At 38.3% G+C, this 15,057-nt stretch overlaps 1 protein-coding gene across 5 annotated transcripts in view; it reads left to right on the top strand.

Annotated features, from left to right (window-relative positions):
* The window catches only part of TTC37 (tetratricopeptide repeat domain 37), a 96,118-nt gene that overhangs the window by 10,206 nt on the left and 70,855 nt on the right, over positions 1 to 15,057 (top strand). For 4 of the 5 annotated variants that reach the window (XM_043464618.1, XM_043464616.1, XM_043464613.1 and 1 more), the window contains 7 exons: positions 109 to 199; positions 3,555 to 3,698; positions 4,750 to 4,841; positions 5,229 to 5,304; positions 5,814 to 5,954; positions 9,382 to 9,480; positions 9,591 to 9,699. In XM_043464618.1, the coding sequence (XP_043320553.1) occupies positions 110 to 199; positions 3,555 to 3,698; positions 4,750 to 4,841; positions 5,229 to 5,304; positions 5,814 to 5,954; positions 9,382 to 9,480; positions 9,591 to 9,699 (751 nt within the window). In that variant the 5' untranslated portion in view covers position 109. Of the gene's footprint in view, positions 1 to 91; positions 200 to 3,554; positions 3,699 to 4,749; positions 4,842 to 5,228; positions 5,305 to 5,813; positions 5,955 to 9,381; positions 9,481 to 9,590; positions 9,700 to 15,057 lie in introns of all 5 variants that reach the window. The other variant, XM_043464617.1, reaches the window with a different exon arrangement.

Genomic DNA, 15,057 nt, shown 5'->3' on the forward strand with positions numbered 1-15,057 from the left:
AGTTAGATGGGTATCATTGTAGTTTCATTCAGGCTGAAATTAGTATATAGTCCTTTTGCATAGTCCTTTGCCTTCATTTAAGTATAAACAGTCTTTTCATTTTGACAGAATGTCCAGCAAGGAAGTAAAGACTGCTCTGAAAAGTGCTAGAGATGCGATCAGAAACAAAGAATACAAGGAAGCTTTGAAACATTGTAAGGTAATTATTTTTTTTTTTTCCTTCCACAATAGAAATGTTCACATCTGGCAGCATCACTGATTTGTAATATGTGAATCATTCCTGTCTAAATACAAAAGTGGTCAGGCCTTTTAGTAGAACCATTAGTGCGGTTGGGCCCGGATAAGCTACTTCTGCCACTTAACTTTATCTTTCTCTGTATTGGTAACTTATCAAAGGCAAGTTCCCAAAACCTGAATGTCTCTTTGCTGTCTTTTGGTGGGTTGTACTATGGAACACTCTTGCATCTTAAAGTTTTCCTTCTTTAATGGTGTGTTGACGGGAGAATCAGCTTGGTGTGTGGTTGTGAGCATTAAGATTCTAAAGCTCCTTTCTGTGCTGATGGAAACGTCTGAGTCCAGAAGGAGAAACTGAAGGTGCAGGAGAGATGCAGGCTGGTGGCAGGAGTGCAGTCCCGGGGAGGGTGAGGAGGATGGGATTCAGATTCAGAGCTTGAGAGGGGGCCTTTGACACCGCTGTCTAAACAGGAGGGAAGGTAGATGCCGATCCATAGCCGTCAGGTTTGTAGATTGGGGGGTGGTGGTGGGAAGATAAATGTCCCCTCTGATGGCTCCTTCTTCTTAGGTATAAGCTGAGGCTGAAAGAGGAGTTGTGTAGGCGGTTTGAGACAAAAGAAGGTGTGATACAGTTGTCATTGGCCATGAGAGAGGAAATTTATTAGTAAGGATTAGCAGGATTACCAGACTAATGAATGTCCTTTTGAAATTTCATGTTATTAAAGTGAAATCGGTGTACTGAGCTATGTAGTTTCTTCCTTCGTGTTGCCCTTCTCAGACTTGGAGATGGACGTGATGAATTCTGTATATAGGTAGTAAGAAAGTTGAGGGGACAGGGAGGCAAAGGGTGGAGGATGCTTGCAAGGGGTGATGACAGTGATGGGCAGTACAGTGTAAGCTGGGACATGAGAGGTGAGAACTGAGACGTAGGGTGATAGTTGGAAGGACGGGAGGTTAAAAAAAAGTTGGTCATTTTAGAGGTTAGAGAATTGTTGCCATTACAGTAACTGAACTGGGAGGATAGGAGAGGTACACGCTGGAAACCCAGGTTTTGGATGGCTGAGTACTGAGGCTAAGTAACTGAGAGGCCTTGACATTCATTGGGTCATCTGCATGATTGATAGAACGATTACTGGAATTGAAGTGGAGAGGAGGGATTGCCCTATTTTCACTGAAGGAAAGAGGATACCTAGAAGGTTGGTAGATGGTAGCAACAAGAAGGATATTTTCTAGAGTATAGCTGTTGGTTTGATCTTCAAAGGTCCTGGGATTTTTGAAGGAAGTGGGGAGCAGAAGAAGAATATATTACAGGTGACAAGTGTGAGCAACGGAAACCCTTGTCTTATCTCCTGGCCTGTGATATGTGGGATGTACGTGAAAAGAAATCAGCTGCAGCATGTAAGATCTGTAGGGCCGAAGCCCAGTTTCGTTGAAACAGAACTTGGCGCAGTTCAAAGCAAGATTGAATGTAGGGACCTTGGCTGTTCAGATCGGGAGTTTCAGCAATTGCACTAAAGAGTTCAGGACGGGGAACACATGGAAATCCGTGGCTGAGTCATGTCAGTGTATGGCAAAAACCACTACAATATTGTAAAGTAATTAGTCTCCAACTAATAAAAATAAATGGAAAAAAAAAAAAAAAGAGTTCAGGACAGTGGGAGAGAGAGAAATGAGTAAGCCTGGGAGAAATAGATAGCAATATAGAATGAGAGTCTAAAGGGGTGAAGAATGCCCTTGAGAGGTTAGGTTTCTAGTGAGCCCAGCAGGGGTGGAGGTCATGGCAGAACTAACCCTCATATTGAAGAAGGTGGATGGGCTGTTCAGACTCACAGTAAGAAAAAGGAGGAGGTGGTGGGGGGCTGGGAGAGGTTGTTTCCTTCAGCACTAGACTGATCTAGCACAGGTGTGCATCTGTCTGTTAATATATACAGAAGTACCACAGCCCCTTCTTTCTGATTCCCATATGAATTCCACCAAGCAGTTTATAATTTATACCAGAGACTCAGCTGGAAAGCCAAAGATGGGGAACTAGTCAGTGGCAAATGTGTGATGACTTAACTTGTAGTAACCTAGAAAGTTGAAATTTTAAGACAAGTTGCCCCTTAGTGTATTTGCTATGTTTGGTCTGATTCATCACCTCCTCTGCTGGTGCTCCTGTAACTCAGGATAAGCATGCCTTTAGGCAGCCTTGTCTGACTTGTGCGAATGGAGTTTGGAGTCAGGTACTTTTTTCCTTATCTCAGAATTCCATACCTGCTTTCACTGCACTGTTATAATTCTTTCATTAAAAAGTCTGTTTCCGATCTTGAAAAACCCGGTGATTAGGCAGACAGCAGGTCCTTACTGACTGTGGGTTGACTATAGCATTTATCATTTGCTTCACAGTTGTATGCCAGTCGTTGACCTTGGTGTTGGGAACAGGAACGTTTAATGTGACTTCAGTGTTTGGAGCTTACCCTTTGGCTTACCTCATTGGTGCTGGTTTTTTGGGAGGTAGCATTATGAGAGAGAAGGGAGCTTGTGCTGTATATTGGTGACATTGCTGGAAGTGTCATGTGGTCACACATAAGACTAATAATCTGCCTGCTTCAACTCAGAAGTGTTCCTCTTTTCTCTAGAATATGTAAAACCTTAAGAGCTAATTTCATTTTAGCTAGTAGTTTTGTGTTCCTTTCACTGGAACATCTTTGCTTTCTATTTCAAACTGTTTTACCTTAGCAAATAGTTGTTACTTCTGTAAGGAGTAACTCTGTATATAATTTTTGTTCTAGTTGACAGGTGTTGTTTAAACATTCATCACCAGTATTACTTTTGAACATATTTGGTGCAGTCACGTTGGAGTCAAAATACTTTCCTAGCATATAATATCAATGAAAATATCTATCTGTTTAATATGGGGAGAAGCTATTGTAGGGAAGGAAAATACGGGAGTTGGATAAGGTGAAACAATATGGAAAATAATTTTGTAAGTGACTAGTAGCAGTGTGCTGTGGAGGGTGGTAAGAATAGTCTTAACTGTGCTTTTTATACTTAGTGTTATTCTCAAGGGGCAGAGGGAGGCATTTGGCTGAGGCATGAGGATTACTTGGGCATCTTTGTAAAACATGCCTCATATTTCAGGCCCCCTGCAGTCACTGGTTCAGTCCAACTCCCCCTCCCCTTGAGGAAACTGGGGACCAGAGTGATTAAGTGGTATTCTTAAGATCATCCAGTTAGTGGTGGATCCAGATTTCCTGACTGTTAGGTAGACTGTCTTTGATTATTCTTTGTCCATGAGCTTCCAAAGCATAATGACCGTCTCCTTTAATTTTTTCAACCAGACGGTGTTAAAACAAGAGAAGAATAACTATAATGCCTGGGTTTTCATTGGCGTTGCTGCAGCCGAGCTAGAACAGCCTGATCAGGCCCAGGGTGCCTACAAGAAAGCTGCTGAATTAGAGCCAGACCAGCTACTAGCTTGGCAGGTATGTAGACATTTTTTTTTAACTATGTTATAGGAAAGAACTTTATTCAAAATACAGGTGACAGCTTTACAATAAGCGCTTAGATCTCCATTTTCCCAGTATAAGAGAGAAGAAATTAAATTTATTGATCTAGTAAACTTGAAAGTTAGTTGGTGCCAAGGATGCTGTTTGCTACTATTTAACGTCTAATCCAAAGGATTATTTCCAAATGTTAGGACAGAAATTGAAACATGATTATATAAATCTCCAACTTAATTATGTATACATATGAGAGACTTATCAAGAATATTCTTTACGCTTATCTGAGGGAAGAGATGGTATATTAATGTGTTTTTAAAAAAATAATATGAAAAAATTTGAAATTCTGTATCTATGAATATGAGTTACATTCTTTTTTCTTATTTAATGGTCTCTGTTTTTTACTTGGCTTCTCCAGCTTTTTCATGTGTAATGACTTTGTTTCGTATCTCAATCACATCTTAGAAACTGTGATTAATAGGAGGTAGAAGACTCTGGAGAACATGAACCTATTTGTCTCAGGTTCACATAAACAAGAACATGAGTAGGTTATCTGGTAACATCTCTCTGATGCCAGCTTTTATTGTGTACTGTTTGGTTTAGGATATCTATCTTTATTTGAAGCAAAAATGGTAGTTTCCACAGAGTACTTGGATTTCCTTCTTTTGACCATGTGAAAATAGTGTGTGGTAACATCTTAGGGGTTAAAATTGCATAGTAATTATTAAAAAGTTAGTTTTTATTGTGAGATATATTTTCAGAAGTAAAGAGAATGATGACATGAACCACTCTATGCCCATCATCCAGTTTCAATAAAAACCTACTCACGGCCAGTGTTTTTTCATCTGTACTTTCACCCACTCCCTCCTACCTCCAATTATTTGAAGGCAAATCCCAGGCATTTTATTTCATTTGTAAACTATAATAATCTCTATCATAAATAATCTTTACAGATTGTCACTTTACTTAGCAAAATAAATGTGAGCACACTGGGTGTCTTTGGAAGAGTAATCACTGCTGTTTCCTCTTTTAGGGGTTAGCAAGTTTGTATGAGAAATGTAATCACATCAATGCTAAGGATGACTTACCTGGTGTTTACCAAAAGCTCCTGGATCTGTATGAAAGGTAATCAATGTGTGGGGAAAGGCTCATTCCTTTAAAGGCCTGAAGTAGAAGAAACTGATTAAAATGATATAGAAGTACTCCAGACATTTACTGGGAATTGGAAATCATTTTCCTTTCAAACTATTGTTGCAGAATCTCTTAATTGTGATTGAAACAGTAATAGTAGGGGGGTTGACTAATTTGAAAACTTTGATGTTATTTTTAGTCAATAATGTTTCTTAAACCTCTCTTTTTTATGAGAGGCTTATTTTATGAAATTTTGCTGTAGTGTAATAGAGGATATGTTCCAGTGCCTGGTATTATTTTGGGGATATTTTAATTTTTTTTGTTTTAAGTCTTCAGTTTTTTCCATTAATCAGATTCAAAATCCTCTTTTTCTGTTCTAAGTGTTGACAAACAGAAGTGGTGTGATGTCTGTAAGAAACTGGTGGATCTGTATTACCAAGAAAAGAAACACGTAGAGGTCAGTTAATGATTTGCTTGGGTAGTAAATTTCTTTTAATAAAACCATTACTAAAAGGAAGCTGTCATTTAGCTTAAGGAAACATTAAAAAAATTAACATATGGTACGGCATCAAAACAAATGACAGTGCTTTGAAAACTAACTTGGAATTCAGGTATCAGAATTTCCAAACTTTTTCAAAACCGGGCAGGGATCAATAAAATAAGTGAAAGTGCATCATCTGCAGAATTTAGTGACGCGTTAGCGGTGTCCTCCTGCTGATGCTTTAAGTTATGAGGACTGGGGCATGCAGTCATTCCTGTATATACTCTGGTGTCTCAGTTGTACTTCTAATATAAGGACCATGTGGGTTTGCCCAATCATCCTGTTTTTTCATGGAATTCATAATAAATGGAGCTCTCTGCTTTTGCAATTTTTATGTGTTAGTAATGTTTTTATTTTAGATTTAAATGTTTTTAATGGCATTTCAGTAATTTAGATATAGTAACCATTTTAAATCTCCCTGACAGGTGGCCCGGACATGGCACAAATTGATAAAGACACGACAGGAAGAAGGTGCAGACACCCAGGAGCTTCATCAGCTGTGGAGGAAGTTGACTCAGTTGCTGGCTGGGTGCACTGAGGATCAGAATAATGAGACCCAGCAATTGGTACTGAGCCATTTGCTCCCCACAGCTTGTGTCATGAAAATCGATCATTCAGTTGAATTTAGAAAATGGAAACATGCTATAATATAGAAAAACACTGTATGTCAGACTAGACATCTTAAATTCATAGAGGCTCTTCCTAATAAAGTCAGAATTACAGGCCTGCAGTTTCAAATTAAGTCTGAACAGAGTGGAAATGGTATTCAGGGTATCAAAATTTTATGTCCTTGTATTCACAAGAATTCACACTTTATCAGTTACTTAATAACTGTGAAAAAGAAACTATGAAATTGACTTTTACAAAACTGCTGTTTCTAAAAAGTTGTACCTTAAAGGTATGTTTTCTTCGTATTTCTGAACTAAGAGTACTAAATTGCTTTCAGGTTTAAAAATTAAATTAGAGTGTTTTATTTATTTATATATTTAATTTTTATTGAAGTATTGTTAGTTTACAGTGTTGTGTTAGTTTTAGGTGTACAGCAGCGTGAATCAGTTATTCATAGACATGTATCTACTCTTTTTAGATTCTTTTCCCGTACAGGTCATTAAAGAGCATTGAGTAGAGTTCCCTGTGCTATATACAGTAGGTCATTTTATATACAGTACTGTGTATATGTCAGTCCCAATTTCCCAATTTATCCCTCCCCTGCTACATTGCCCCCCCGTAACTGTGAGGTTGTTTTCTACATCTGTCTCTTTCTCTGTACCGTTTCTTATAGATTCAGCATATAAGTGATATCATATGATATTTGTCTTTCTGTGTCCAACTACTCAGTACGGCAATCTTTGGATCCATCCATGTTGTTGCAAATGGGATTATTTCATTCTTTTTTATGGCTGAGTAATATTCCATCGTGTGTATGTACATAACGCATCTTCCTTATCCACTCCTCTGTCGACGGACACTTAGGTTGCTTCTGTGTCTTGGCTGTTGCAAATAGTGCTGTATTGAGCACTGGGGTGCATGTATCTTTTTGAATTATGGTTTTCTCCAGATATATGCCCAGGAGTGGGATTGCTAGATCACATGTTAGTTCTGTATTTATTTTTTTAAGGAACCTCCATGCTGTTGTCCATATGGTTGTATCATTTTACATTCTTTTCCTCCACACCATCTCCAGCATTTATTGTTTGTAGTCTTTTAGATGATGACCGTTGTGACTGGTGTGAGGTGATACCTCACCGTAGTTTTGATTTACATTTTTCTAATAATTAGTGATGTTGAACATCTTTTCATGTGCCTCTTGGCCATCTTGTTTATATGTCTTCTTTGGAGAAATGTCTGTTTAGATCTTGCACTCAGTTTTTGCCGGGATTATTTGTTTTTTTCTGTTGTTGTTATTGAGCTGCGTGAAGTGTTTGTATTAAATGTATTTTGGAGATTAATCCCTTGTCAGTCATAGACTATTATATTTAGACTGTTTACATTTAGTATTTAGATTACTTATTCCTAGCAATATTCCTTTTTAAACTGCAGCTTTTCAAGTAATTGAAAACAATTTTTAAAAGACTATAGAACAACCACTGGTTTTGAACTGTAAATGAAAAATATTTTCATCATTCTATTTTTTATAAGTTTAAAGGTAAACTTAATTTCTTATTATAATAAATAAGCACTCAATGTATACTTGTTAAATTGAATAGAATTTTAAAATGTTAACAATTATAGATTCTACATAAGATAGGAAGCTCATTTCTTTGTATGTTTCTTCTTTTGTTCACTCACTCATTTGTTCCTTTAAATCAGAAAGTATTTATGGGGAAACTATTACTTTATGTCAGGCAATGTCCTAAGTGCTAGGAATGAAAATATGAGAATAAGATTTTCATTCATTTGTATATTGGAGATTAATCCTTTGTCAGTTGCGGTTTCATTTGCTATTATTTTCTCCAATTCTGAGGGTTGTCTTTTCACCTTGTTTATAGTTTGCTTTGCTGTACAAAAGCTTTTAAGTTTAATTAAGTCCCATTTGTTTATTTTTGTTTTATTTCCATTACTCTAGGAGTTGGGTCATAAAGTATTTTGCTGTGATTTATGTCAGAGAGTCTTCTGCCTATGCTTGCCTCTAAGAGTTTATAGTTTCTGGTCTTACATTAAGGTCTTTAATCCCTTTTGAGTTTATTTTTGTATATGGTATAGGAAGTACTCTGATTTCATTATTTTATGCATAGCTGTCCAGATTTCCCAGCACCACTTGTTGAAGGGACTATCTTATCTCCACTGTATATATTGATTTATTGGTGTATAGATTCACTTGTAGAAAGAAATTGAATGGTGACAAAATTAGGTGATTTATTGATTTCTCTTAAACCATGTCTTCATATTTGACTTCATTAGTTCTTTAAAATAGTGTAGGTTACCAGAGTATCAGAGACATGCTGAAATAAGTAAAATTGAAAAAAAAATCCATATTGTACTCTTCCATGAAAGAGAACTAATTATACTTATCATTTTAAGAATTTCTAACTGTTAAAAATGGGATAAAAGTATTGGGGGGGGACAGTTATTTTCACCCTGAATGCTAGTGATACTCTGCTTTATTTGTGTTCAGAAAAATATTTGTCATATATTTTACATGTGTATTAATTTCTTTACTAAGTTTTTGAACCTGTTGTGTGTGCTAGACTTTTTTAGGCTTTTTATTCTTTCTTTAAGATCGTTAACTTTATCAGAGCAGTAAAATTTTACTTATTTATATAGACTTTATATCATGCTTTACAAAGAGAATTTGAGTTGGTGAACTGTATTGTGAATTTTCATTATACAGTCATGGAAATTCATTTTGAAAAATGCAGAACTTATGTAACCAAATGAATGATACTCTTTAAAAGTGCTTGCCTTGGATTCAGATATTGCTGTTTTTGCTGAGGAAACATTTAGAAGGCTTCTTTTGGAATTTTCTTCAAAGCCAGTGAATAATACTGTATAAAAGAAGTGATCTCATTATAGTTCAGTTGTGTCTCTGATTTTCTTTTACCAAAAGTATGACTTCATAAAAATTGTTTTTTGAGATTCAAAATTTGCTATTATAAAGATGTTCCAAAGACTGTACTGGTGATTTCAGAAGAGATGTTTTAAAAGTGATCTGAGCAGTAGAAGCTACACTGACATATGAGACTATACCTCTCAGCTACTTAGTAGAGAGCGGCAGGCATTTATGAGAATGTTTCATTAATGCTGTTAAGCAATTTATAGTTGTCCCTTATTAGTTCAGTGCAGTCTGCTGGCCAGTTGGAGTTGGAATGTATTCCAAGCTTAATTATACATTTTTTCCCCCTTATCGAAATTGTCAGGGCCAGACAATAAACATATTTGCAGTTACTAGTTGAGGGTGTCCTTTGTATAAGTGAGTCTTCTGTGTTCAACTGTTTGTTACATTTGTCACTTAAGTAAACTGCGGATGATAGCCTTTTTGTTTCTTTGTTTCAGCTTTTAACTGCCTTTGAGAATGCACTGGGCTTATCAGATAAGATTCCTAGTGAAGATCACCAAGTGCTTTATAAACATTTCATTCAGTGTTTATCCAAAGTAAGTTGATGTTTAAAATCTCTGGCATGACTTTTCTATTCTAATTAGGAAAGTACTCATAAATATATTTTGCTGCTCCTCAGTTTATTGTACTTTTTTTTATTTTCAAGTTTCCTCATGAGACTGCTAGGTTGAAGAAAGCCTGTGAAGGAATGATAAACGTCTATCCCACTGTGCAGTATCCATTAGAAGTGCTTTGTTTACATTTAATTGAATCAGGTAATTTCTTCTTTATTATATTGTGTGTCCTAGAGATGTGAGAGTAATGTTGCTGTCGATCAAAAATTGCTTTGTTGTCTGTCGTGTGTGAAGTATTGTCTCAGTATTTCTGGACACGAGAGGAAGTGTAGTACATAGTCTTTATGTGCCTGAAAAGGCTAAGAAACACAGGGAAGTACAGTGACCCAGGGAATTGTGAGCCACCGAGTTCTCTGTTGATTACTAAGGTCTTTTGGAAGGTGGGAATTGGAGAAGGTCTTAAATTCTCCGTAGAAATTAGACGAACAGGAGGAGGTGAAAGACTCCCCGTGGCATGAGCAGAGGTATGGAGCTAGATGCAGTCTGGCGGAAGAGTAGTTTTACTTGGGGCAGTAAGACCTGTTTTGGTTAAGTATTACACAGGGATGGGACTGCCCTGCAGAAGGCTTTGTTAGTGATGAGCTTTGTCAGTGTTGATGTCGTATGTCAGGGTCACACACGTACATTGTTAAATGTGATAAAGGAATGGAGAGTGTGAGTGATCTGCTTTGTCAATAAAACAGAGCAAATTCAAGTCAGAGAGTGTGTCTTCGTGTGTGCTGCACGCCCTTGCTTCGTTGTGTACTTTCTTTGGGGGAAGAGAGAGAGGTGATGCCAGCTAGCCTGCTGGGAGTTGCCACAGCTTGAAGCTGTAGATGTCTTGTGCCTGTCAGTCTACAGGATGTTGACTATATTGGTCTTCACAGCAGCTGCTGTCCTTTTTTGCCAGGGTCTGTGCTGAACAGGTGCTTTAAAAATAGAATATCACCCCTGTCCATATCTGTATTCACCTGATACAAATAAAGTTCATCCAAGTCAGTCATTGGGATGGAATTAACAGTACCAGCACCAGTATGGTAGTGATTGGGAGTTAGTGCAGAGCTTTCCTAAGCTAAGTTTTTTCACATTGTTGCTAAATGAGTATACACTTAGGAATGCGTTGTATGTTACTGACCATCACATATTCCACAATTGAAAAATGGTTGAAAACTACTGCTAAAGGTAATTGAGGGAAAATTCCTGTTACAGAAATCTCATTACACCTCTCTTGACTCTTCCTACTCTGACTTGCCCTTATAAGTGCAACTTGTATTTTTCCCCCTCGTGTCTGAGTTGAAGTCCTGAACTCTTACCTTCAGTCTTTGATTTTTTATGGTGAGAAGTAAATGGATCCCCTTTTCCTTACCTTAACTGAGTCCAAAATAGACATGGAAGAGCACTTTCCTCTAGCGTGAGAAAAGCAAACGTCGTTAAGTGTTGTGCATGCTCAGTTGTGGCCGACTCTTTGTGACACCATGGATGGTAGCTCACCAGACTCCTCTGTCCGTGGAGTTTTTCAGGTGAGAATACTGGAGTGGGTTGCCATTTCCTCCTGCAGGGGATCTTCCTGACCCAGGGATCGAACCTGCATGTCTTGCATCCCCACATTGGCAGGCGAATTCTTTACTGCTAGTGCCACCTGGAAAGCACAGAAGTGTTGTAGTGAGTAGCTTTATGAAGTTAAAGTCTGTAACATGGTATGCAGGATCTACTGTACAGAAGATAGTCTAGATTGGATAGAATAAGTGAAACTAAGAACGAATTAACTATAGGAATGAATGAACTGGGAATATGATAGCAACTGAAAGTAACAGGTGAATGAAAAAAATAGAAGAGATTTTTTTAGAGGTGAAGGGAGGGAGATATCAATTTTAATTTTCGGCTCTCCTGAAAAGTTGCACTCGTATGGAATGATAGTTTGTACAAAGGTAAGTTGATGAGAGGAGGGGTTAACGGGTGTTCAGAGGGGAATACTCATCAGGGTTTGCCCTTGAGAAATCAGTACAAAGGCTAATTTGAAGGCTTGGACACCATTTGCATGTACATGAAAGGGAATGGAGTGGACGACTTCAGAGGATGCCTGAAGGCAGAAAGGTGTAAACTGTGCCTTGTATAGAAAGGGAGGAAGAAGAGGAAGAAGGAAATGGAGGACAGAGAAGTGAAGAGGTCAGAGAGGAAGATGGGGGACCTCGATAAAGAGCAGCCCAGAAGGCAAGGAAGGCATTTCAGAAGGGAGATCTGTCTTGAGAGATAGAGCAACTAGTTTTATGATTAAGAGGCCTTTAGTAGGGCTGTCTTTTAATCAGTGTGAGTGAATTGAAACTTAGAATACATGATGGGAAAAGCGTAGGAAGCGTGGTGAGCAGGTATAAAGAGAAGCAATGCAGGGACGGACTGACTTCATTTAAGGGAGGGGAGGAGGAAGCGTGAGAAGGGGATAATAGACTTTTAGAGGAGGAGGGGAATTGCAGTGCTGTCTCCTGGAAGGAGAGTTTCAAGAAGAAAGAGCTAGTTACTGTCGTGGACGTTGCCTTGCAGTCAAGGAGGAGGATGCCTGCTGAGAGACTTTCAGTACAAGAAGCATGCTTAGAGATTGTGTGTGTGGTTTTTTGTTTTGTTTTGTTTTCCTCTAATAGGAAGCATAGTTCTAAATCACCCAGTTTCTTCAAATTTTAACTTGAGGCCAGTGTGTTCCCAAGATAAGTGGACTGGTTTTCTTTCTTATGTAGCCTCTGGTGTCCATCTCTCCAGCCATTTTCCTGCAATTACAATTGTGATTGATAAATTCATGGCTGGAGTTCACTCTTTTGTTTCTGTTGCTGTTTGGCTATTAATGGCTTATGCCATTCCCTCATTCTTGCCCTGCTTACGTGAAGATACTCTGACATTTCTTTTTGAAGACTGATTAAATGCTTTCTCAATAGGCACATATAACCCTCTAATGTGGATTTGTCGAGTAAATATGCCTTTATATCTCCAAAAGCCAAAATTGTAGAAGTAGGATCAACAGGTAGTTTGCATGTAAAGCAATTATCCTTCAATTAAAACAAACTAAAAAAATAAAAATAAAAAAAAAAGTAGTCTGCAGACTTTTGCCTATAAATTCAATACTTGACAAAGTGTTTTAGTAAAGAGATAGCAAAGGGGTTATGCTGTTTGATTAGAAAGGGTGTTGGTTTATGTGAGAAAAAAAAAATCATTCTCAAAGAGGTTTTGAGGATGGGTAGTTTGCAGAATTGAAAGAGAGATCTATATCCTGGCAAAGGGGAGTGGGTCGGTGGATATTTACCCACGTGGGACAGCTGCTTTTCCTGCTGGAATGTTAGTTGTGAGGGTTTGCGGAATGGAGCAGTGCAGACTTGGACACGTTAGATCTAGGAGGTGCAGCATTATTCTGGGGTGAGAGCTCAGTAGTTAAGGCAGGACAGTAGGAAGCTGTGCTTAATGGTTTCTTTCTTATCTTTTTCATATTTTCATTGCTCCTTGAAGCCAAACCTCTGTGTATTAAGAACTTTTGAAAATCTGGAAGGCCTGCTAAAGGCTGATCTATCCTCCCCCAGAGTACTTCAGTGCCTGCAGAATTTGCTACTTCACAGCAGTTAATCACTGGGTTCTTTTCCACTGAGGACAAATAGATTCCATTCTCTTTTGTCCTCCTTTGCATGTCGAGGCTTGAAGATGTGTTTTCAAAATGACTCCGTTTATAAAGCTTCACATAACAAGTAGTGAATAGCTTTCACAGTCGTCATCTGATGAAATGTTATTTCATGCTAAATGACCTTTTTTGATTTATTTTGTTTTGCTTTATTGCTGAAATGCGTGAAGATAAGAAAGATTTGGTTCTTCAAACAGAAGAGAGTTTAAGATTTTGTGTTCTAGAAATATTAGAAAATCCAGGTGGAAATAAAGAAATGAGTACATGCTGTTTTTCTCCCTCCCAAGCTAGGTTATTTTAAAAAAAAGTTCTATAGCACTGATGGATTTCTTTGGGATGTCAGAAATAAAATAGTTATTAAAAAAACACCTCTTGCCTTTTTTTGTGATAGACTTTAGGAAACAGAATTCTTATAGCTATTACTTAGCACCTGCTCTGAACACTTTCAGAACATCTTTTATCAGCTCCATGTCTAGCTTGCCCTGTTTACTTTTTTATTTGGCTCTGTGGGGTTTTTGTTGCAATGTAAGGGATCTTTAGTTGTGGCATGTGGGATCTAGTTCCCTGACCAGGGATTGAACCCAGGTCACCTGCATTGGAGGCATGGAGTCTTAACCACTGGACCACTAGGGGAATGCCTCTTGCTTGCCTTGTTGATAAATAAAGGTAGTATTGCCAAACTGTTTTAAAGACACTGAATCTGGAATCTTAGAATCTTTTAAATGTTAAGAAGAGCAGGTAAGTTAAATAAATGATTTTTTATTCAGATTAATGAAGTCTGTCCTCTCTGGTTTTGTCTTCAACATTTGTTTAGGTAGTATTTTCAGTAATAATTATTAGTGTGGAGAAGTGGATTGAGAGTTGAAGCTGAAATATTCCTTGTCTCTTTACCCAGGATCACTAGTGTTATTACTGTTGATGGTTTTTGTGAACACTGTAGAGAAGTCCTCTAAGTGCCACTTGATCACAGGTAGAGAGTACGTTCTTTAGGCCTTGACACGAATATAGTTTCCTCAAATCTCATTTTGTTTCTATAATTGTGCTCCCAGATGTTAACAAAGGGAATACGTTAGACAAATTTACCTTGTTTTAAAAGGTTTTCGTGCTGTTCCTGGACCTTTTGGAAACTGTTTTCATCTGCTAGTCACACTTGACTCATGTGTGTGCAGTTTTTATTTACCCTGAATGTGGATGATCGTTGGAAAGATGCCTGACTGGCTTGTCTTCTTTTCATCCTAGGTGTGTTTTCTGTAATCAGGGCAGTTTTAATGGCCAGGATAGCCTGTCATGAATTGTGTTCTCATGGAGTAAGAGAGTTTTGACTCAGTTGAGTAGAAATTGAAGATAAAATTTAAGTAGCCATTTTATTTTCTTTTTTTAGAATGGTGACTGTTTTTAACTCCATAGTAATTCTCAGCCATTTACCTATTCATAGACTCAGCGTTTTGGGGCATCTGTTTGTAACGGTATTAATTTTTTGAAAGGTTTTTATTTTAGCTGTGCTGGGTTTTCGCTGCCGTGTGGGCTTTTCTCTGGTTGCAGCGAGTGGGGACCTCTTCGCGGCCGCGGTGTGAGGGCCTCTCGTGGTGGTGGCATCTCCTGTTGCGGAGCATGGGCCCCAGGACACCTGGGCTTCAGCAGCTGTGGCTTGTGGGCTTAGCAGTTGCGTCTCCCGGGCCCAAGAGCAGAGGCTCAGTAGTTGTGACTCGTGGGCCCCGTTGCTCCGCGACACGTGGGATCTTCCAGGCCGAGGACTGAACTCCTCTCTCCAGCACCGGCAGGTGGAGTCCTCACCGCTGAGCCCCTAGTAAAGCCCCATAACGGTATTTTAGAAAGATCATTACAGTGTTTAATGAATGTCTGCC

Source organism: Cervus canadensis, chromosome 4, assembly GCF_019320065.1.
Source record: "Cervus canadensis isolate Bull #8, Minnesota chromosome 4, ASM1932006v1, whole genome shotgun sequence".
Classification (NCBI taxonomy): Eukaryota; Metazoa; Chordata; class Mammalia; order Artiodactyla; family Cervidae; genus Cervus; species Cervus canadensis.